The sequence below is a fragment of the Chanodichthys erythropterus genome, chromosome 14 (genome assembly GCF_024489055.1).
Source record: "Chanodichthys erythropterus isolate Z2021 chromosome 14, ASM2448905v1, whole genome shotgun sequence".
Taxonomy (NCBI): Eukaryota; Metazoa; Chordata; class Actinopteri; order Cypriniformes; family Xenocyprididae; genus Chanodichthys; species Chanodichthys erythropterus.
Window position 1 is genome coordinate 14,160,220 of NC_090234.1, and position 23,296 is coordinate 14,183,515.

The 23,296-nt window shown below is 36.4% G+C and overlaps 1 protein-coding gene across 6 annotated transcripts in view; it reads left to right on the forward strand.

Annotated features, from left to right (window-relative positions):
- LOC137035591 (inactive dipeptidyl peptidase 10-like) overlaps nucleotides 1-23,296 on the forward strand; it is a 106,899-nt gene that overhangs the window by 30,693 nt on the left and 52,910 nt on the right. For 4 of the 6 annotated variants that reach the window (XR_010897104.1, XR_010897105.1, XM_067409030.1 and 1 more), the window contains exons 2-14: nucleotides 7,396-7,510; nucleotides 9,054-9,149; nucleotides 15,483-15,577; nucleotides 15,858-15,932; nucleotides 16,545-16,597; nucleotides 18,386-18,467; nucleotides 19,347-19,467; nucleotides 21,618-21,772; nucleotides 21,977-22,074; nucleotides 22,145-22,268; nucleotides 22,774-22,812; nucleotides 22,900-23,007; nucleotides 23,103-23,194. Coding sequence is in view for 4 of the 6 variants with exons in the window: in XM_067409030.1 (XP_067265131.1) it covers nucleotides 7,396-7,510; nucleotides 9,054-9,149; nucleotides 15,483-15,577; nucleotides 15,858-15,932; nucleotides 16,545-16,597; nucleotides 18,386-18,467; nucleotides 19,347-19,467; nucleotides 21,618-21,772; nucleotides 21,977-22,074; nucleotides 22,145-22,268; nucleotides 22,774-22,812; nucleotides 22,900-23,007; nucleotides 23,103-23,194 (1,253 nt within the window). In the remaining 2 variants the exon portion in view is untranslated. Of the gene's footprint in view, nucleotides 1-7,395; nucleotides 7,511-9,053; nucleotides 9,150-15,248; nucleotides 15,319-15,482; nucleotides 15,578-15,857; nucleotides 15,933-16,388; nucleotides 16,430-16,544; nucleotides 16,598-18,385; nucleotides 18,468-19,346; nucleotides 19,468-21,617; nucleotides 21,773-21,976; nucleotides 22,075-22,144; nucleotides 22,269-22,773; nucleotides 22,813-22,899; nucleotides 23,008-23,102; nucleotides 23,195-23,296 lie in introns of those variants that run through there. The other 2 variants (XM_067409033.1, XM_067409034.1) reach the window with 2 other exon arrangements.

Here is a 23,296-nt window from a genome sequence, read left to right on the forward strand (position 1 = left end):
AAAAAAATAATGTGTGATTTTTAACAGTATTTTTATTTATTGAAATTAATTTTAATTACATAGCATATTACATTTAATTACATACTAATATTATGCATTATTATGCATTGTAAATTATGCAAAATTACAGCATTTAAATGGTTCACCTTTTCGTATGTTCTCCTTGCTGTCATATAGTGTCTCTCTCAGTGAATGGGACACAGATTTTACTAGTAAAATTTATAAAATGAATAATATATGTGTCAAATAATGTTCTTAGTCTTTTCTTCCTGTGGGGGAGACTACAATAATTTACCATGAATTCAATGGAAATCAAATTAAATACAATTTATTGTGTAACCAAAATACCAATAATGCCCAAAAGAAAAAGAAAAAAAACTTAGCGTGTGACTTTTAATTATAAACAAGCCAGAAATACACAAGTACTCTTATTTTGAAATGTATGTACAATTGCAGGCTGATCCTTCAGATTCTTACAATCGTCTAAAACATTTTATATAAAGGCCATGAAGTAGACTTTGTAATAATTCATTAACTTCATTAAGTTCATTAGCAATCGCTTTGCATAAATCTGCGCTTTTCATTGATTGAGAATCACTTTGAAGCAGTCTGAACATAGAGTCTGAAGCGCTGTTGCGCGAGCCTGTAGAACACGCAACAGCGCCGCCTTGTGACTTTGCAAAATGCAGCGCCCGTGGGAATGTTAGTGGGAGTAAACAGTTCTTATGTACACAGGTACGAAACAACTAGCTATTTGATCGAGGATGGTTTCATTATCTTGCGCGGATATAAAAGTATAAGAGGATAAAAATAATAAAAGCAAAAATGTGTCTCCAAATATACTTGGGCGGCTGTTATTATACATGGGCGGCCCGCCCAAGTAAAGTCTATGTGTGGGAAGCACTGTAAATAATAGTGTCCTCTCCAGCAGGCAATATTGCACTGCTGTTTTGGCGTCTGTCTCTTTAAATGCTCGAGCTCTTTAAAGCAGGATGGATTCTGATTGGCTGACAATGTCATCATTTGAAAAAAAAAATTCTCTGAAAGTGATTCCACCACTATAGTTCCTCACTGTCATTTTTGTTGTAGTTGTGATGTGAACTTATTTTTATTAAATTAGTTTGATTATAAAACTTTGTAGTTATAGTTATCCTCCATGGTGTGAATGGGCCTTAAAGGGATAGTTTACCCAAAAATGAAAATTATCCCATGATTTACTCACCCTCAAACCATCCTAGATGTATATGATTATCCTCTTTCAGATGAACACAATTAGAGATATATTTAAAGGGATAGTTCACCCAAAAATTAAAATTTGATGTTTATCTGCTTACCCCAGGGCATCCAAGATGTAGGTGACTTTGTTTCTTCAGTAGAACACAAATAATGATTTTTAACTCCAACGGTTGCCATCTGTCAGTCAAATAATGCATGTCAATGGGAACTCCATCTATAAGAGTCAAAAAAACATGCACAGACAAATCCAAATGAAACCCTGCGGCTCGTGATGACACATTGATATCCTGAGACATTGGATTTGTCTGTGCATGTTTTTTTGACTCAAGACGAAGTTCCCATTGACATGCATTATACAGCTGACAGACGGCAACGGTTGGAGTTAAAAATCATCATTTGTGTTGTACTGAAGAAACAAAGTCACCTACATCTTGTATGCCCTGGGGTTAAGCAGATAAACATAAAACTATCACTATTGGGTGAACTATCCCTTTAAAAATATTCTGGCTCTTCCAAGCTTTATAATGGGAATGAATGGGGGGAGTGATTTTGACCCCATAAAACTGCATCCATCCATCATAAAAATCCATCATAATGAATTGGGTTTTGTAAATTGCGAGAGACGTCTAAGCTTACGCTACTCCTACATCCTGTGTCATACATTGTGTCAGGGCTTTACTTTTATGGTGCAAGTCGACTTGCGCAATATGAGTACGGTCGTCTGCCGGAAACATGTTATTTTAGTTTATAAAGTTTTAAGTATGGATATTTTTCTTACAAAAACCCAATAACTTAGCTTTAGAAGGTCTTTATTAACCCCCTGGAGCCATATGGATTATTTTTATGATGGATGAATGCACTTTTTTGGGCTTCAAAATCTCGCCCCCCATTCACTACCATTATAAATCTTGGAAATGCCAGGATATTTTTTGAATATATCTCCGATTATGTTTGAAAGAACACCTAGGACTTGGATTAAACTCCTGGAGTTGTATGGATCACTTTGTCTGTTTATGTTGTTTTTGGAGTTTTATGCACAAAAACAGATGAAACGTTCTTAGAATATCCACTTATGTGGACCACAGAAGAAAGAAAATAACACGAGGGAGAGTAAATGATGGCAAAATGTTATTTTTTAAGTGAATTATTCCCTTTAAGGCAGGTGTGTCCTCATTAGGGACTTTTCATGGATAAGGTTATGTGTGTGTGTGTGTGTGTTTTTTTGCTTTCTCCTATACCAGCTTAAACTGCAGAGATGACTAGACACGGCTAATGAAAACACAATGAACATGCCATCAAAACATTTGTTGACAATAGCATATTATTAATATTGCAACATTTGTAAATATCAGATGATGTTTAGTGCCGCCAAAAAGATCTGTTTCTTTATCCTTACATTGATGCAGTTCGACCTCTCAGCCTTCAGTTGAATGTATTTGACATTATGATGCCTTCACAAACATGACTCACATTTACGGTGCAATGTTATTAGATTCATTATAAATAATTGTTTGTGTATTAGTTTCTCTATTCTCTATATTGAAAATGAATGCACACAATGACATTGCGATGTCAGATGTAGGGAACCATAAAAATGCACTCTAAAAACAGCACTGCGCTTGGAGAAATGTCACTGTAGTTCAGTGTCTGTGTGCCGGGATATGATATAATGATGTAGTTCATTACTGGGTTATGGCTGTGCAATCATTACTGTAGAAATCTGAAGCATAGTCATGTTTATGGTTTGATATATGTATACATATACACTACCGTTCAAAGGTTTGGGGTCAGTAAGTAAACTGATCAAAAGTGACAGTAAAGACATAATTTTGTAAAAGATTTGTATTACAAATAAATGCTATTCTTTTGAACTTTCTATTCATTAAAGAACCCTACACTCTAAAACATTCTGGGTTGTTTCAACCCAAGTTTGGGTCAAAAATGGACAAACCCAACCATTGGGTTAAATTTTTAAATGCATTTTTTAACCCAACAGTCGGGTTTGTCCATATTTGACCCAAATTTGGGTTGAAACAACCCAGCATTTTTTAGAGTGTACAAAAAGTTGCTGCAGGGGTCTGAAAAGTCGCTAATCTAATGACAAAATTGTTAAGTTGGCAACACTGCATGTGACCCTAAGATCAAATCTTATTGGTTTGATGGATAGATGAAGAAAAAATCAACACAATAAAACTGATGTGAGCAAACTATATAAATGTATTGTTTCCATTCAAAATCGTGTGTTTGTGTGTATTAGCCATTAACCATTAGCTTTCATCAGTGAGAGAAAATGTTCCAGTACAGTGTTTCTGTTGCTTCATATAAGCAGCAAAAGAGAACTAATTTCAGTATAAGTGCACGCTGTCTGAGAGACGGTTTCTGACTGCACACACATAAAACACGCACACATAAAGCCGCTGCTCATACAGAGTTCATTTTGGCGCCATGTTGGGCTTTAAAATGGTAAACGGTCAAATACACACACATATGTGTCAAAATGCAGACTGTTTTCATGTCTTCAATAAGCTTGAGAGTTTTATTTACTTATGTTAGTTAAACTAGCATTAGGTTTTTTTTTTTTTTTGTGATATTTAAATTGGTGACAAGAATTATGAAGTTTCAATGGTATCAAAAATGTTGATATAACTTTAAAGGATAAGTTCACTTCAGAATGAAAATTTCCTGATAATTTACTCACCCCCATGTCATCCAAGATGTTCATGTCTTTCTTTCTTCAGTCGAAAAGAAATTAAGATTTTTGATGAAAACTTTCCAGGATTTTTCTCCATATAGTGGACTTCACTGGGGTTCAACGGGTTGAAGGTCCAAATGTCAGTTTCAGTGCAGCTTCAAAGAGCTCTACATGATCCCAGACGAGGAATAAGAGTCTAATCTAGAGAAACCATTACTCATTTTCTAAAAAAACTAAAAATTATATACTTTTTAACCACAAATGCTCGTCTTGCACTGCTCTGCGATGTGCCACGCATTATGTAATCATGTTGGAAAGGTCACGCGTGACATAGGCGGAAGTACCGCAGAAAACTCCTCATCTCATTTTCAAAATCGTCCAACATTGTTGTTTTACCTTTATTTGTAAAGGGTGTTTGACTTAGTCATTGCTAGGGGTGTAAGAAAATATTGATACACGTGAATATTGCGACATTATGTTTGGCGATACTGTATTGATTCAAAAAACACTGTATCGATATTTATTTATTCATTTATTTACATCCAAGATTCGTGGGTTTGTGTTCAGTTTTAACCACAGACTGTATAAAACCCAACCGCTAGATGGCAGTGTTATCTCAGAACGTAAACTGACGCGAAGCCGGAGAAGCGCGAGGTGCATCAATAGCTTTACCATTTGCAAACCCAGCTCACAAGATGATATAATTATTCCGCTCCCGCGGCACACAGAGCTGAAGTGTGTGTAATTCTTGGCAATACACAGCCCTAGTCATTGCATGTTTGCTTTGTAGACACTGGATCGGTACTTCCGTGTACATCACGCGTGACCTTTCCAACATGATTACGTAATGCGTGACGCATCACAGAGCAGTGCAAGATGAACATTTGTGGGTAAAAAATATATAAATTAAAAAAAAAAATTGAAAATGGCCGATGGTTTCTCTAGATGAGAGTCTTATTTCTCATCTGGGATCATGTAGAGCTCTTTGAAGCTGCACTGAAACTGACATTTGGACCTTCAACCCGTTGAACCCCAGTGAAGTCCACTATATGGAGAAAAATCCTTGAATGTTTTCCTCAAAAACCTTCATTTCTTTTCAATTGAAGAAAGAAAGACATATAAAAGACATATAAAATTACTGCTATGATGATATCAAATTCTGGTCATATTGCCCACCTCTAGTTGGAATAGATTCTAGAGGTTTTCAGAGGCCAGATGTTGTTTTGTCCGTTTTATAATTCTGACATTGTCCAGACCTTTCAGTTATACATGCATGCTAAAAATATTTTGCACAATGACATTGCTTACATGGACTTGCAGTTTATTGCATTTATGGATTTTGAGTGTTCACACGTGTTTTCTGTCCTCTGCTGCATTAGTAAACACTATCGATTATCGTGTTTCATGGCGTGAGGGAACGCAAGTGACATCAAGCGTACGAACCTGTGGGCCGCCGCTTATTTGAAAGATGAATGATGATTGGGTGAATCAGTTCGTCCCTGTGACCGTCCTAAATGTGCCCTCAGCGAGGTCAAAGCAAGCAGCCATTACACGTGTCGCCTCGCCAAAAATAGCGCCGCACACTCACATGTCTTTATACACGTGTACAGATGCTCACACCTTAGGTTTAATGAGTTCTTCATTTTATTTTTGTATTATTGCCATCAACTGAAATCGCAGCTAATGCCAAATCATTCTTCAAATCTGTTTCAGCATATCACTTTGTTTAAACGTTTTGAAACAAATCCCTCATAAAAAATAACTACATTCAATCACCGAGAGTGGCTTTGCAGAGAGTGAGAGTTATAATGTTGAAGTCTTTGCATGTATATGAGAACACAAGTCTTTTGACATTGCAGTGTTTATATGATTTATGATAGTCTAAAAAGGAGAGCGATTGTCTGTGACTGAAGACATAATGTACAAGATCTGATGCACTTAGTAATCAGTAATGCACTTTTTTATTGCCTTTTTCCCCTATCACATAATTTAGCAATCATCATAAATTAGGTAGCCTATCGGTCGAAAGCTTAAACACTCCAATTTCATACTGATGAAAACCGTTGTGTTACTATTAAAATCTTTTTCCTGCTCAGTTTCTGATATCAACTTCAAATTTGAAACACAACTTGGTTAGACGTGCTTTTGATTTTCTAGCAATTTTACAGGCCAAATTATTTCGTAAAATATATGTTTTGTATAAAATGTATATATATTTTTTAGTTTAGTACATTTGTTTTACTGTAAACTTAACCTTCATGCTGTGTTGAAAACCCTGTAACACCTTTTGTGTTCCCAGTCAAAAATGACCAGACTTTTAAAATATGCTGTATTATCACTAAATATTGGATTCAATCTTTTTGTCATCTTATTTTCTTTTAATTAGGACAGGTTTTGCATTTCTTTTTGTATTTCTTGATCGTAGGCCTCATAGATCTGAGCTTATGCACATCCATGTTTGAGTGAAAAAAACATTATTTGTGGATCAATTTGTCAATATTCAACAAAATATGGGAAAGATTTGCACTGTTTATCACATTAGTATGCTTTAATATTTAACCAGGAAGTTTATTTTGAAATGCTTTTATTTTGTACAAAATGGCAAGTTGACAAAAAAAAAAAAAAGATTGAATCCAAGATTTGAGCATAATATAGCATAACGAGAGATTTAAAAGCTATATTTTGTAGGCCGGTCATTTTTGACTGGTAACACCACAAGTATGACTTTTATGCCATTTTGTACAACACTCTAAAAACTAATTTACCTTTAGTCATTACTGAAATATATATATTGTTGTGAAATAAAAAAATCAAGTTCTGAAATGCTGTTAGACTTTTTACTTTTAATTGTTATTTTATTGAGCTTGGATGACACACAAATTTAAGTTCAGATCTGTGCTCAAAAAGGGGTTCATGGTTAACAGGTTAAATCAGGTTCAGCGGTACCTGTACAGCCAGCGTTTCTAGACCTTTGTGAAGGTAAAGGTTTGAAGTAACTTGTTGACAGAACACAGCAGGAGAGAAGATGAATGTTGTCTCCACAGATTCTTTTCAGAACAAGCACTAAAGTGTTGGAGCAAAAGGCCTTGATCCATTAGACAGAAACCCGTGACTCCAATTCAGCTAGTTTAAAGTGGACCTATAATGCCGTTTTACAAGAAATCTCTGGTGTGTCCAGAATTGCCCCTATTTGGGTGTGAGCAAAAACACAGTTTTTGTGTGTGTCCCTTTAAATGCAAATGAGCTGCTGCTCCCCGCCCCCTTTCCAGAAGAGGGCGGAGCTTTAACAGCTCAACAACAACAAAGCTGGAGAATCTCACGCAGCCAAAATGAGGATTGTCAGTAACGGTGTTCAGCCTTACATTGTTCAAACCAGAAAGTATAGAATTAATAAATGTTAAACATTATTTTTGCTATGATTTCTGTAGCAGCTGAAGAAATAACGTGTCTGTTTCTGTTTCCTGAAGGATCTGGGAGGCATGAGTCCTCCTCAGAGGAACTGGAAGGGGATTGCGATCGCTCTCTTGGTCATTCTGGTGGTCTGTTCTCTCATCACCATGTCTGTGATCCTCCTTACTCCAGGTACAGCAAACCCATAATGATGAATTTCATCATCATCATCATTCATTCATTGGAGTGCTCCAGTTCCACCTGGAAACTTGCAATCTTTTGGTAACACTTCATTTTAATAGTCTACTTTAGACATTCTACTAACTATTATTACTATTATGCACTTTGCAAGTGCATGCCAACTTATTCTAACCCGAACCCTAACCTAACAGTCTACTAATACTCCAATGAGAGTTTGTTGACATCTACAGTAGTGGCCAAAGGTGATGTTCGGAGGGAATGACCCTACAAGTTTGATTAAACCATCAAAATATGATATTTTTAAATATTTTAAATGTAAGGCAAAAACTACAGGCTTTATTTTACTATGCAAAAGCATGCATAGGAAAACAAAAAGCTTACAGGAGCATAATCAGTTATTAATATTTGGTTGGTTGGTCTGGATAAAAAGGATGTTGGCACAATTTGTCATGTTTCTTTGCGTTATTATCACAAATACAACAATCGACTCCAAGCACAACTACGCTATATGACTACAAAATGTATAACATACGGCTGTCAAGCGATTAACATTTTTAATCTAATTAATTACATGATGTAGCGATTAGTTAATCTAATTAATTACAAATGAATCTCACATCAAATTTGACTGAGAAATTATCCCCAAAGATCATTTAAAGTCATTATTATGTTAAATAAGAAAAGCATCAAAGAGACATTACAAAAAGTAGCTTTAGAAAAGTTTTATTTGATTCAACATAGCATTCATTATTACACAAACTTTTAGGGGCCATGCGGGTGAGTAAATGATGATATAATTTTTATTTCTGGGCGAACTATACCTTTAATGGGTTTTTATTAATATGAAAATGTTTTTTTTGTTTTGTTTTTTTTTATGATACTCTAAATAACAAACTAAAACTGCCAGTAGGTGGTGGTAAATGTCTAAAAGACTAAGTCCTTGAGTCATTCATTCATTCGATTCATTCAAACAGCTGATTCATTCAGGAATGAAGTAAATGGCTCACTTTATGAATGAGTCATTGAATCATTGATTCACCCAATTGATTCGCTCAAAACGCGGATTCATTCAGAAAAAAACGTTTTGTGTAGCTCGGAGACGCACAACAGTTCTGCTCTGGCTTTATAGGTAATATTTTCATTGGCAAATTTGAGCAAAAACAGACAATATTGTGTCTAAAATAACACAGTATTAACTTTGTTGAACTGTTGTTTAAAATCAGTATCACATTTGCACTCGTGTGATATTGCTTAACTATATCATATGATATAAATATGAGACGACAACTCATTCAGCTGCATTTTTGCATTGATATCTTGAATTTTAGGGTCATTCTAACTGGATTCTATAGGCTTCAACATGCTGTTGACAAGACTATCGCAAAATAAAGTGTTACCAAATGTTTGCATTGCTAAAGTCTTGAGTCTGAGTGTTAGTGAATCTGCTGTTTGTTACGTAATGCGTGACACCTGTGGCCTTCAGCAGCTCCATTACTGATCGTGACACTCTTGTCCGTCTGTTTGTGTGTGACAGTGGATACGCTACCAGGTAGTGACACCAAGTTGACGGTGGAGGATCTCTTCAGTACAGATTTCTATGTGCACGACCCTGAAGCTCTTTGGATCAACGGTAAGACAATATGACCCTAAATCCACACGCATCATTAATCCCTAATGTTTCTCATTCATTAATCATCTGTACACCATCATGTGCTCTTAAGAACAGCTGATCACAGATGATGATTGATCATTACCGCAGATAAACATTATAAAACCGCCAGCTTGAGTAAGAGGAAAACATCTGACTGACACGTAAAGCTTCACTGCAAAAAATTGATTTTCTTTCTTAGAGGTTTGTACTGGAAAACAAGACAAAAATACTAAACATTCTTAAATCAAGACATTTACTTGAGATGCAAAATGACTTAAGATATTAAGTCTTCTTTTCTCAAATATGTGTCAAAATATTTATGTTTCTGCCAAGGGAAAACAAGTATATTTTTCTGACCCCATTGGCAGATATTTGTACTTGTTTTAAGCATAAACTCACTTCATTTTAACACATTTTTCAGAAAACAAGACTTAATATCTTGTCATTTTGTCTCTCAAGTGTGTCTTGATTTAAAGTGGACCTATAACGCCCCTTTTCACAAGATGTAATATCAGTCTCTGGCGTCTCCAGAATGTGTGTGTGAAGTTTCAGCTCAAAATCCCCCACAGATCATTTATTATAGCTTGGCAAATTTGCACCTATTTGGGTGTGAGAAAAAACACGCTGTTTTTGTGTGTGTCCCTTTAAATGCAAATGAGCTGCCACTTTCCAGAAGAGGGCGGAGCTTTAACAGCTCAGCAACAACAAAGCTGGAGAATCTAACGCAGCCAAAATGAGGATTATCAGTAACGGTGTTCAGCCTTACATTGTTCAAACCGGAGTCGACACTGATGGAGAGACTCAGGAAGAAGTTGCTGTGGAGTTGATTCAACTCATCCACTAGCATGTGCCATCCTCTTTAAGAATGTTTAGTATTTTTGTCTTGTTTTCCAGTACAAATATCTTAGAAAGTAAATCAATTACAGTGGCAAATGAAAGCACTTGCATCAACCTGAACAACCACACTGCAAAAAATGAAGTTTTTGCTCAGTATTTTTGTCCTGTACAAATATCTAAGAAAGAAAATAATTTTTTGCAGAAGAATTAAATTGTGCATGCAAATTTCAGCAGCTCTGACCCTTTTTATGTGCAGTTCAGATTGTGCCGTCAGTTGAACTGATTGTGGGAATATTAATATGTCAAGTTAATATCATGTTTAGTGTTTGACAGAAAGCAAACACTAAACATTTTTAAATTTTCCTTATTTATCACAGCACAGTGAGGTTGTTAGGGCTGGGCGGTAGGCATGCACCGATATGAAAATTTTGTCTAATACCGATAACCGATAATTCTTTATATTTGAAAGCCGATAACCGATATATTGGCCGATAAATCTAAATCCAAATTTTATGTAATTTTTGAGAACCTGAATACAAAAACAAAAGTTTCACCATTAAAAGCCATGTCCCAGACACACAATTATAATGTTCTCATTATAATATTACGTAGCCTATATTTCAGACTTGTGCTGCACATGTTGCACTTAACCGTATTTTCCTTTCTGGAGTGATTTCAATCATATTTCAAGCAATTTAAAACTATAATTGCGAAAAGTGGACATCTGAAGTATCTCAGCTGAATATAATTCATTATATTAAGGAAATAATTCATTATTTATCATCTTTTATATATTTATCGGCCAAATTTTCTTATCGGGTTGATAACGATAACATTAAAAATGAACATATATCGGCTGATACCGATAAGGTGGCCGATATATCATGCATCAATACTAGGCGGTATATTTAGTTGGTACAATATCAATATATTTTTATAAACCATATAAGATGGGGCAGTACCGTTCATATCAGTATACAGTAGCTTGATATTACGAGCACATCTGAAAAATTGCGGAGGACACAGAGTGAGCTGCTGTGAGGGAAGTGCATAATCCAATTTGTCCTAAACATGAGACACACTTTATATTAAGGGCTTCAAAATAACTGGTAAGATATAGTTAATGTGCACAGTTTAACGCGGTTTGCCCTGTCAGATGCTTTGAGAGATAGATGAGATGTGGTTTTCCTCAGTGCATTTCACAGGTATATTCTCCATCTGTAAATGATAAAAAGTCATGCAAATATTTACATTTTGCTGTCAGGAGCCTTATGTAAGCAAGCCTCTGCTAAACTTCACAGTCTGTTGTAATGGGGTGATCAAATGTAGGGTAATATAGAGGCTGTAAGTGGAGAGTGTTAAAGAGTGTTCCTGTTAAGGCTCATTTCTGATCAAAGAGACAAATATTATTTCCTGCATCATAAGAATCAGTGAGACGAGGACTAGTTTGGCCAGCCTGTAGGAAATTAATATACAGTTGCACATGATGTGAGAGCTTGACCTTTCAGATCCTTGAATACCATCTATGACTGTTTTTGCCCAAAAATTTTTGTCATATCGGGCATCACAGGCATTGGCGTTGTGTGTGTGTGTGTGTGTGTGTGTGTGTGTGTGTGTGTGGATGTGTCTGAGCAGTAGATGTGGTAGTTGCTATGGTAACAGGAAGAGGGAAGGAGCACTCGGGTCTTACACTGGCAGCAGCAGCAGCATGAATATTTCAGTGTGTGTTTGTTTGTGTGTGTGTGTGTGATGCAGTGAATCCTTCAGCTTGACAGACCCATGCTTATCAGAGTCCTGCAGTCACTCCAGACAAACGCTGCTCTTCAGTTTGTCTCAGACACGGACGCGATGCAGCTGATGTAACCCTGAGAGCCGAGCCGAGCATCTATGTGTAGATCGTCCTCTAGCGAGCGCTTGTATGTACGTACAGCGCATGACCCACAGAGTCACATCTGCAGAGTACAAGAGAATGAATATTTCATTGCAGCATTTCTCTGAACGTTTTCCAGTCGAGAGCAGTGATTGATTTTACACTTTCTCAGCTTTACTGCTTTTTGATTAGTACTGATGACATCATATACAGCGGGAGATCTAATAGTAGGGCTAGTTGTTGACTAACTGTTAGTAGATGAGAAGAGACTTAGTCGACCAAAACTGGTATTAGGCGGAGAGTCGAAGAAGAAAACTCCACAGGCAGTTGCGAAATCACGGCAGGAATCGTTAACGGCAGGAAATCCAAACATTTGTCTATCATTCATCATTCATCTACCTCAAATATGGCTTATCACATGAACATTTAAAGGGTTAGTTCACCCAAAAATAAAAATAATATCATTTATTACTCACCCTCATGTCGCTTCACACCCATAAGGCATCTTCGGAACACAAATTAAGATATTTTTGATGAAATCCGATGGCTCAGTGAAGCCTGCATTCACAGCATTGACATTTCCTCTCTCAAGATCCATAAAGCTACTAAAAACATATTTAAATCAGTTCATGTGAGTTCAGTGGTTCTACCTTAAAATTTAAAGCGATGAGAAAACTTTTTGTGCGCCAAAAAAAAAAAAACTAAATAAAGACTTTTCAACAATATAGTGATGGGCCGATTACAAAACACTGCTTCTGAGCTTTACAAGTCGCATCAGTGACTTGGATCTCCTATCAAATGGCTAAACTGCTGAAATCACATGATTTTGGCGCTCCGGACCGCTGATTCGATTCATAAATTTTGAAATCGGCCCATCCTTTACGATTCTTTGCAGCCTTTATCAACTGCCTACAATGAGCTGGATCCTTCACTGGAAACCAAAAATAATTCACTCCCACTAAACATTTGAATACTTGCTCTTGGAAACAATACAAGTCGACGCCATTGTGACTAAAAGTTTGCTAAGGAGTATTTCCTACTAAAGCAAGGCAGTATTTGACTGTTCAAGTGTATCCATAGCAACCTATTTGGCAAATGGGAAGACAACAGCCTTTTTTTCTCTGTTTTCTCTAGTCAGGTAGGGCCCTATGATTTCTGCGATGCAGAATATGCGGACGGAATCGCAGAATCCATTCATAAAAACGGAATTTACTATATAAAGCGGAATGTCACGGAATTTGTCAATTTTTTGATTAATGAATTAAAAGGAGGTCAGTACATTTAAATTAAATCGCGATATAGAATAGTGTGTGAATATTAAACCGCAAAAAGACTATTTAAATATGAATCCTGCATGTCTGTGTGTCTCTGAAATGAATGGTGCAGAAGCATGGTTTCATTTACCACGCGCACACACACACACACACACACTGAAGCACGTGTTACGCTCGCAGTGTTTTCATCCTCTGTCACCTCACTATATGAGGACATGAACACACAAAATTCATCTCCAGAGCTGTTCTGAGTCACTTCATCAGCATTTAACCTCTTTAGGAAAATCTATCATCATAAACACACAGAAACTCAAAGCTCTTGGCAACCTGTCAAAATAAAAGTTCGATTTAACTTGATAGAAACTTATTACTGTTGTACAGTAGAATTTAGATACATTTCAATGTAATAATAATATTAACACTAACAGACTTAAAAATAATAATAATAAATTATTAAAACTATATTTTTAAAGTGTTAGTTCACCCAAAAATTAAAATTCTGTCATTAATTACTCACCCTCCTGCAGTTCCACACTCGTAAGACCTTTGTTCATCTTCAGAACACAAATTAAGATATTTTTGTTGAAATCCAATGGCTCAGTGAGGCCTGCATATGGAGCACTGACATTTCCTCTCTCAAGATCCATTAATGTACTAAAAACATATTTAAATCAGTTCATGTGAGTACAGTGGTTCAATATTAATATTATAAAGCCACAAGAATATTTTTGGTTATGGTGTTATGAATCTTTTGTGTCGAATCAGCGGTTGCAAAAGTGTGCAAAAGTCACGTAATTTCAGCAGTTTGGCGGTTTGACACGTGATCTGAATCATGATTTGATACACTGATTCATAATGCTCCGAATCTTCCTAAAGCAGTGTTTTGAAATCGGCCATCACTCAATAAGTCATTATTTAGTTTTTTTGGGGCACTAAAAATATTCTCGTGGCTTTATAATATTAATATTGAACCACTGTACTCACATGAACTGATTTAAACATGTTTTTAGTACATTAATGGATCTTGAGAGAGGAAATGTCATTGCTGGCTATGCAGGCCTCACGGAGCCATTGGATTTCAACAAAAATATCTTAATTTGTGTTCCAAAGATGAATGAAGGTCTTACGGGTGTGGAACGACCTGAGGATGAGTACTTAATGACAGAATTTTCATTTTTGTGTTAACTAACCCTTTAAGGAACAATCTCAGTTTTTCTTCCATGTTTTAATTTTAACAGCACTTAATAATAATACAGCACTTTGTTTGATAAAAAAAGTTTAATTTCATGATTAAAAGATTAATTAAATTAATGTTATCCGTTCATTTAATTGCCAGAAAAAATAAAATACGCAACAGAATTTCTAAAAAAACGAATTCAATTAATTAGATATTCTTTTTTGATTATTAAAATTTAATTTAACCATTAAAATCGAGTCCAAAAAAAAAAAAATGGAAAAAAACGGAATTTAGGAAAAAATAAAACTGATTTCATAGGGCCCTAATAAATAGGCAGCAAAGCTTTATTGAAAGCTCACCGTTCTTCTGGACAAACTTTTTCTAGAGTTCACCTTTTACACATGTAACGTTGTACTAATAATGTAAAATCTGCTGCTGTTTGAATTTATTGCAAGTGCACAATGCCATAGCCGAAAAAATTAGCCTTTTAAACAGATGTTTATGCATAATTTAGCAGTGCTTTATGGGCCTTTAGCAGCCCTACATCCAGTCTTAAGATGGACTATAGCTTGCTCGACAATCCAGAAACCTTCTGATAGCAATAGACCTTTTAAAGATCTCCTTTACTTTAGCATGTTTTCATCATTCAAGTTTTAATCATTTAAGGTGCAAGGTGTTTTTTGAACATTCAAGCATGAGTAGAAATCCGGACTTTGAATAGGTCACCGTTCTCCAGATCCTTTCAGTGTTTTTGTTCTGGTTTTTGTGTTTATCTATTATGTTTCACGTGTGTCGTCTGCTTTTCCTCACTGCAGCTCTGCAAGAGTCTCAGACCGGAAATTTACCTTTACAACCGTCAAGCAGCTCATAAATGTGAATGACTGAACGTGAAACAGATGAGCAGTCCTGCTTTACTTTCAGCCTGTTTAACTGTCCGGACTGGACACAGTTTGAAGTATAAGATAGATCAGGACACAAGCTAGAGCACAGGTGAAAAGCAGAAAAGAAGAGAGAGAGAATATCTGCCAATGGGGTCAGAAAAATAATCTTGTTTTCCCTTTGAATTAAGTTGATTTTTTCGACCCCACTGGCAGATATTGTTCTTTATCACAGATAGGAGATATTAACTAACTCCTTTTTTTACTTTTTGTCAGAATCTGAGGTTATCTACAGAAACCACAATGGACATGTGATCAGGTTCAACATCCTCACGAACGAGACGGAGATTGTGCTGAAGAATGTCACATTTGTGAGTGAATCTTTATTTATATAGTAGTGGGCAAAAGTGATGTCCGGCCTAGGAAAATTGACAGCGTCACCCTTTATTCAAAATAGATTTTGTAGTCATATTGTGTAGTTGTGCTTGCAGTCGATTGTTTTATTTTTGATGATAACACAATGAAACATGTCATTTTTAACCAAGCTGTTATACAAAGAAATTATGAACATGCAAAAACAAGAGAGAATCAGTGGAATATTAATAATAATGATTATGTGAGCTTGTTTGTTTGTTTGTTTGTTTTTCCCAGGACACTTTTAAAGCCACCAGATACTCTTTAAGCCCAGACATGAAGTATGTGCTTTTCGCCTACAATGTCAAACAGGTATGTGATGCTTTCTGGAATTTAACAGACGTGTGCTTTGCTGTTTTAAGGGCTCTTATTATGCTTTTTTCCATGTTCATCTTTCTTTAGTGTGTAAATGTTGCTGTTTGAGCGTGAAAAAGCTCTGTAAAGGCCGAAATTATTCTCTATATGACTGTGTCACTGTTTCTGAACTGTCTGAAACGCCTCCATTGTAGTCTTGAGTTTTCTTCTGGGAACAAATATGTCACAATATTCCTCATTTAAATATTTAATATGCAGAATAAAGGGGCGGGACCTGGTTGAGTTAGTTAGAAGAGTGTTGAAACTGGTGGTTATGGGAAGGGGCGGGTAAGTGCTTGACCAATCACAACACACTGCTCCAGTTGACCAATCAGAGCACACTGTGCTTTTCAGAAGGAGGGGCTTCATAGAGACAGGATCTAAACAGAGCGTTACTGACAGACTGGGAAAAGAGTAAAAAAAATATTTTTTGCAGTGCACAAACTTTCATTCTAGTAATATGGCTTATTTATTGTCAGATTTTGTTTTCAATAGTAAACTGTAAAGTAATTTGGTGATTTTAAGGTAGTTTCGTTTAAGATGTGTTGTTGTTTTGTTTTCTGACTGCAGGTTTACCGGCACTCATTCATGGCGTCCTACATCATATACAGCATTCACACCAGGTGGAGTAAGATTATTGATCTCACTGCATCTCACAGATGTTCAGAGAATATAGTCTATTTAATTTATTATTTAAACATGCATGTACTGTGCAAGGTGTTCTAGGGTAAACAATGTGAAATGAGCTGAAAAGTATGCAATTAAATAAGTCTAATTGGAGAAGAGGAGCAGCAGATATGACAGACACTTTGAACATGCTGCTGTGATGTTAAAACTAGGCTCAATGTTGATACAGTTCAGTTCAATAACTGTGTAAAGTTCATCAGTTACTGCATCTATAAGCAAACATAGAAGTCAATAGTCTCATTATTCACGAATTTTGTTCTCATCCAATAGGGCTGTAACTTATTTTAAAAACAAGGCCCAATGTTTTCCCTGAAACAATTTGCAATATTAAGGCTATGAAAATAAATATAGTCAATGTATCTATGTAAGATATACATTATGTGCAATAAAGGGTTAAATTTATGTGTGCGTTTATATGTCACAAGCTTAAAATCGGATTTGATCTTTAGACATCATGCACACACTGCATGAATATACAGTTTACCACTGTTGGCACATACTAGCCATCATCCTTCCACTGCTTCTTTGTTGTAAAAAGTAGACTTAAAGGTGCAATATGTAATATTTTTGCAGTAAAAAATCTAAAAATCACTAGGTCAGTGTTATATGTTTTGTTCACTTGAGTACTTACAATATCCCACATGTTTGCAACTATTTGTAAATCATAAGAAATTTGCAATTTTATCCAAGGCTCCGGGACGTGTGAGGAGTCGCCTGTCAATCACGTCATACCCGCGTTACCCTCGATTTCCGGTTTTATTTTGTAGAAACCATGGAGACACCAAAGACGCTTTAATATTTACATGTTTTAATAGACAAGGGAACAACTGTTTTGATATATTTACAGACAGAAAACTAATTATTGTTATATAGCTCAACAATTTTCTTGATGTTTTGCGAGTCTCATGCTTTACCATGCCTCAGAGAAAAACACTATTTTGTGAAGTAGCTAACATAGCATAATCAGATGCAGCTTTATTTTTAGTAACAGTAACAGCATTTTCTCCATCATACAATATGTTTTAAAATGAATTGCATGCCATTTATCAACACAATCATCCAGCATTTAATCTGATATTGTAAAATCGCTCTATCTTACTGCAATGTGTAACAGTGTCTCACAGCAGCCGCCGAGCGAACGCACAGAGTAACGTTATAACATCATTTTCAACACTCTCAAATGTATCTAATATGATAAACAGAGCTGCGTTACCTCATACTCATGACCGGAAAAGCGGCAGCGGCGCCGGCGTGTCATAATAAAAGTCGTTGTGTTGATCAATCGCTCCAGCTCCTCGTTCAGTTCCACAACACTCACTCCTGCTCTGCTTCATACTACAGTAACATTAATAATCGCATCCATGAACATGATTTCTCCCCGAGTCCAATCCCTATTCTTTTCCACCAAGATCACATGTCCCAAGATTCCGCTCTCAAACTTGGCGTCATCAAGCTACGCCTTTGTTTTGAATAGGCCTCTAGCGACCTCTAGCAGACAGAAAATATTACATATTGCACCTTTAACAACAATTTTATGAAGCGACTCGAGTGCTTTGTTTGCGCAATAAAAACACAATCTACCACTTTATTTACAAAATATTTTTCTCCAACAAGGCGACGCATGTGTGTTGTGTTGATGCGAGAGCAGACATTGTTGCGTGACCGCATGTTGCAACAATCATGTACTGCAGCAGGAGTGTAAAAGCTGTTATGTGTGTGTGTAGGGAGGTTTTGCAGCTGGACCCTCCAGAGGTGTTAAACTCTAAACTGCAGCATGCGGCGTGGGGCGTTCAGGGCCAGCAGCTGGTGAGCTCCACTTTTACTATCAGGCCATAACTATGGCTGCATCCAAAAATGCATATTCTCTTGAGTTGGTACTTATTTTGAATGAGTACTTGCTTTGCAAGTGCTAAAAAAGTATGTTCTATATATTATGAATGTAATCCGGATCAGAGTCCTGCACGGGTCCTGTTTGATAAACCTGCACCTGCAGTAATTAACAGAACACCTGACCCGATATCTGACAGAAACACTAATTATAGTCCGCACACGACCCGACCCATTTGACATAAAAAACATGACCTGAACCGCACCCGCATTAAATATCCTACATGAGGTAGATAAAAGTCATTTTCTCATGTAGTCTAACACAAGCAATAAATCCAGCATTAGCAATCTTAATTTGATGCAATTAATTAAACATTGTATTAAAAATCACATTTAAAATAACGGAACGCAGAATGTTTTAGTAGGTCTATTTAACTCTTAGCTTAAAGCTAGTAAATATTTTAGCAGATTTACTCGGCATTTGAACGTGGTTGTCACTTCTGAAACTTGGTATTGTTTACTTGGCCGCTGGTCCTCTTTGTAGCAGCACAAAAATAGGCTAAAACTTTTATTCAAATTGTGAATATACTTCCTTTAATATAATCACTATAGCTGTCAATCAGAAGCAGTGTGATTGGCTACAATGCTCAGCGCTGCAAATCATTCTGTAATTAGAACCCTTTAACGGTCTGAGAGCGTGAACACAAATAAGCATGTGACCAGCGGCTGTCAAATGCACCGAATTGAGTTGAAATAGCAGGTCTCTGATCCAGATGTACTACATGTGCCAAGTTACTTTCAAAAGTAATGCGTTATGTTTACAGTATTGTATTACTCCCTCTGTTTGTGTATGTGTAGGTGTACATATTTGAGAATAATATTTACTATCAGTCGGACATCAGGAGTAACTCGCTGAGATTGACCTCATCTGGGAAGGAGGGCATCATCTATAATGGCATTTCTGATTGGCTCTATGAAGGTGAGACCTTGCTCTGTTATATGTCTGTATATGAGATGATTTCAGGAGTATATGACATGATGATGATTAGAGCTGCACCATTTTTGATAAATTTAGAATCACAATTTTTTGTTTAAAATAGAGGTCACGATTCTCCCACGATTCTGAATAGACAACTAAACAAAATAAGATGTAATTTACTAGAGGTTCATATGGAAGCTTGTTTCCACCACTGAATAAAAAATAAAAAAGGTAGGACTTTTTATCTCACTCTGACTTTTTTTCTCGGAACTGTGAGAAAAAAAGTCCTACCTAAGTTTACTTCTCGCAATTCTGACTTTATATCTCGCAATTCTGACTTTATATCTCGCAATTCTGACTTTATATCTCGCAATTCTGACTTTATAACTCGCAATTCTGACTTTATATCACGCAATTCTGACTTTATAACTCGCAATTCTGACTTTATATCTCGCAATTCTGACTTTATATCTCGCAATTCTGACTTTATATCTCGCAATTCTGACTTTATAACTCGCAATTCTGACTTTATATCTCGCAATTCTGACTTTATAACTCGCAATTCTGACTTTATATCTCGCAATTCTGACTTTATATCTCGCAATTCTGACTTTATATCTCGCAATTCTGACTTTATAAATCGCAATTCTGACTATAACTCGCAATTCTGACTTTATATCTCGCAATTCTGACTTTATATCTCGCAATTCTGACTTTATAAATCGCAATTCTGACTATAACTCGCAATTCTGACTATAACTCGCAATTCTGACTTTATATCTCGCAATTCTGACTTTATATCACGCAATTCTGACTTTATATCTCGCAATTCTGACTTTATATCTCGCAATTCTGACTTTATATCTCACAATTCTGACTTTATATCTCGCAATTCTGACTTTATATCTCGCAATTCTGACTTTATATCTCGCAATTCTGACTTTATAAATCGCAATTCTGACTTTATGACTCGCAATTCTGACTTTATATCTCGCAATTCTGACTTTATATCTCGCAATTCTGACTTTATATCTCGCAATTCTGACTTTATATCTTGCAATTCTGACTTTATATCTCGCGATTCTGACTTTATATCACACAATTCTGACTTTATATCACACAATTCTGACTTTATATCTCGCAATTCTGACTTTATATCTCGCAATTCTGACTTTATATCTCGCAATTCTGACTTTATATCTTGCAATTCTGACTTTATATCTCGCAATTCTGACTTTATATCACACAATTCTGACTTTATATCTCGCAATTCTGACTTTATATCTCGCGATTCTGACTTTATAACTCGCAATTCTGACTTTATAACTCGCAATTCTGACTATTTCTCGCACTTTTGAGTTTATATTTCACAATTCTGAAAAAAGAAGTCAGAATTGCAATATATAAACTGAGATAAAATTGTGCAATTATCTTTATTTTTTATTCAGTGGCGGAAACAAGCTTCCATATGTTCAAAAAGTAATTAATTTGATTGTGTTTTTAAATTCAGTTTGAATGAATGATTCAATGACTTATAAAGGCTTGTTTCATTATTGGAGTTTTTGAATGAATCTCTTGAATGTACGATTCAATGACAAACACATTTAACATTCACTTGTCGCCACCTACTGGTGTAACGATGTAATTGATACAATCTTTATTTCAAGAGTCAAGTTACTTTCAAATTGTGATTTACTCTATTTTGATTGCTTCTGTAGATATCAGTGTTTATATCTAAACTATAAACTTTTATCTCAGTACTTCTGTGACAATATGAAATATTGTAACAGAAATAATGCCACTGTGTGGTTGAAAAGACGTTTGTGAAGCTGTTTCATATCTATACATGACAACTGCTCCCTCTGGATCAGAACACAGATCTAAATGTTCGCTTTGATCGTACTTGTCAAAGGTTTAATAGACAGAGACGAATCATTGTCATTTAGGAATAAGATCAAGTGTTTTTTTGCAACCTTTTAACGATTAACCGTGCAGCTCTAATGATGATGCATGTTTCCTCTGGTGCGATTTGATGAGTGACGTGATGCTCAGGTGTTTGTGTTTGACTCCAGTGTGAGATCTCATACATAACAGATAACTGAACCTATTGTAAAAGACCAAATTACCAATTACCATTACAACAAACTCAGAGGAGATCCTGCACACGCATGTGGCACACTGGTGGTCACCTGATGGCGAGCGCTTGGCGTTTCTGGTCCTGAATGACAGTCTGGTGCCAAACATGGTTTTGCCCACTTTCACCGGCTCCGCTTATCCAAAAGGCAAACAGTACCCGTATCCCAAGGTAAGTGGCTAAGCTTGACCTTTACATCCCTATGCTCAGATATATTAGACACAGACACAGCGTTATTTTGATTTGAAGTAAGAAAATAATAGGGCTTTTCACACTGCGCTGAGCCCTGTTTTTAACTCTGGGTAGAGGAACATTAATTATTTCTGTTGTTGATATTATTGTAAGTGTAAGTGTTGACGTGTGTTGTGTTTGCAGGCTGGGCAGCCCAATCCAATGGTCAAACTATTTGTAGTCAATCTGTACGGACCGACGCACACGCTAGAGCTGACACCACCAGATGAACTCAAGCTCAGGTATAGTGTTAGTGTGTTTGTGTCTGTGATGGAGGTTGCAGCACGTGACTGACGCTCTCTGTGTCTGTAGGGAACACTATGTGGTGATGGTGAAGTGGATCAGTAAGACCAAGACAGCAGTGCGCTGGTTAAATCGAGCACAGAACGTCTCAATTCTGACTGTCTGTGACTCTACCACTGGAGCCTGCATCAAGGTACACACACTCACACACATGCTCACAATAACACACACACATGCACAAGCGCTCACAAGAACACACACACATGCACAAGCATTTGCACAGCAGTGTTAATTTCATTGCTTTTTTTCATGGACGAAAACGAGACTAAAATCTACTTCTTATTTTCGTCAACGAATAAAAACGAGACGAAAATGATAGAGATGGACGATTTGGGAAAATATCCAGTCAGGACTGCTGTAACAAAACATAAACAGTTTGGGGAATATCAGATGTACCTATATTAGTGTTTTGGATCTGTGTATTGTTAGAGAAATGATTAGTTGATGCATTACAATTTAACTAAATTAGATTTTAGTCGACTAAAACTAGACTAAAACTAAAACAATTTCCAATGACTAAAATATGACTAAAACTAAATGGCATATTAGTCAAAAAAGACTATGATTAAAACTAAATCAAAGTCAGAATTAACACACACTCACACGCTGATGATAATGATGGTCATGTTTATTTTCAGAGACATGAAGAAACATCAGAAGTTTGGCTCTCGAAACAGGTGAATCTCCACTAGATGTTTGCATAATGATCTTCAGTCACATGAGTTTAATGCATCTCGTGTTCAACGGCTGGTTCTCTGCTTCAGAACCAGGAACCATTCTTCTCACGAGACGCCAGCCGCTTCTTCCTGACGGTCCCGGTGAAGCAGGGAGGACGTGGAGACTTTCACCACATCGCCATGTTCACCTCTCAGGTACAGATACGCCAGGAGTGATGCCGATATGTGCAAATCTGTTTGTGCGATTGATAGCATCAGTCCGGTGTTGATGATATCATGTGGTTATTTAGGGGCGGGCAGATCAGAATGAGGTGCGTCATCTAACGTCAGGTAACTGGGAGGTGACACAGATTCTGGCTTACGATGAGAGCGCACAGAGCATGTGAGTAAAACACAGCCAAGAACTCACTCTGACATACAAAACAGGATCTCTGTGACTTGCATACTTGTGTAACATACATACTATATATATATATGATTTTCT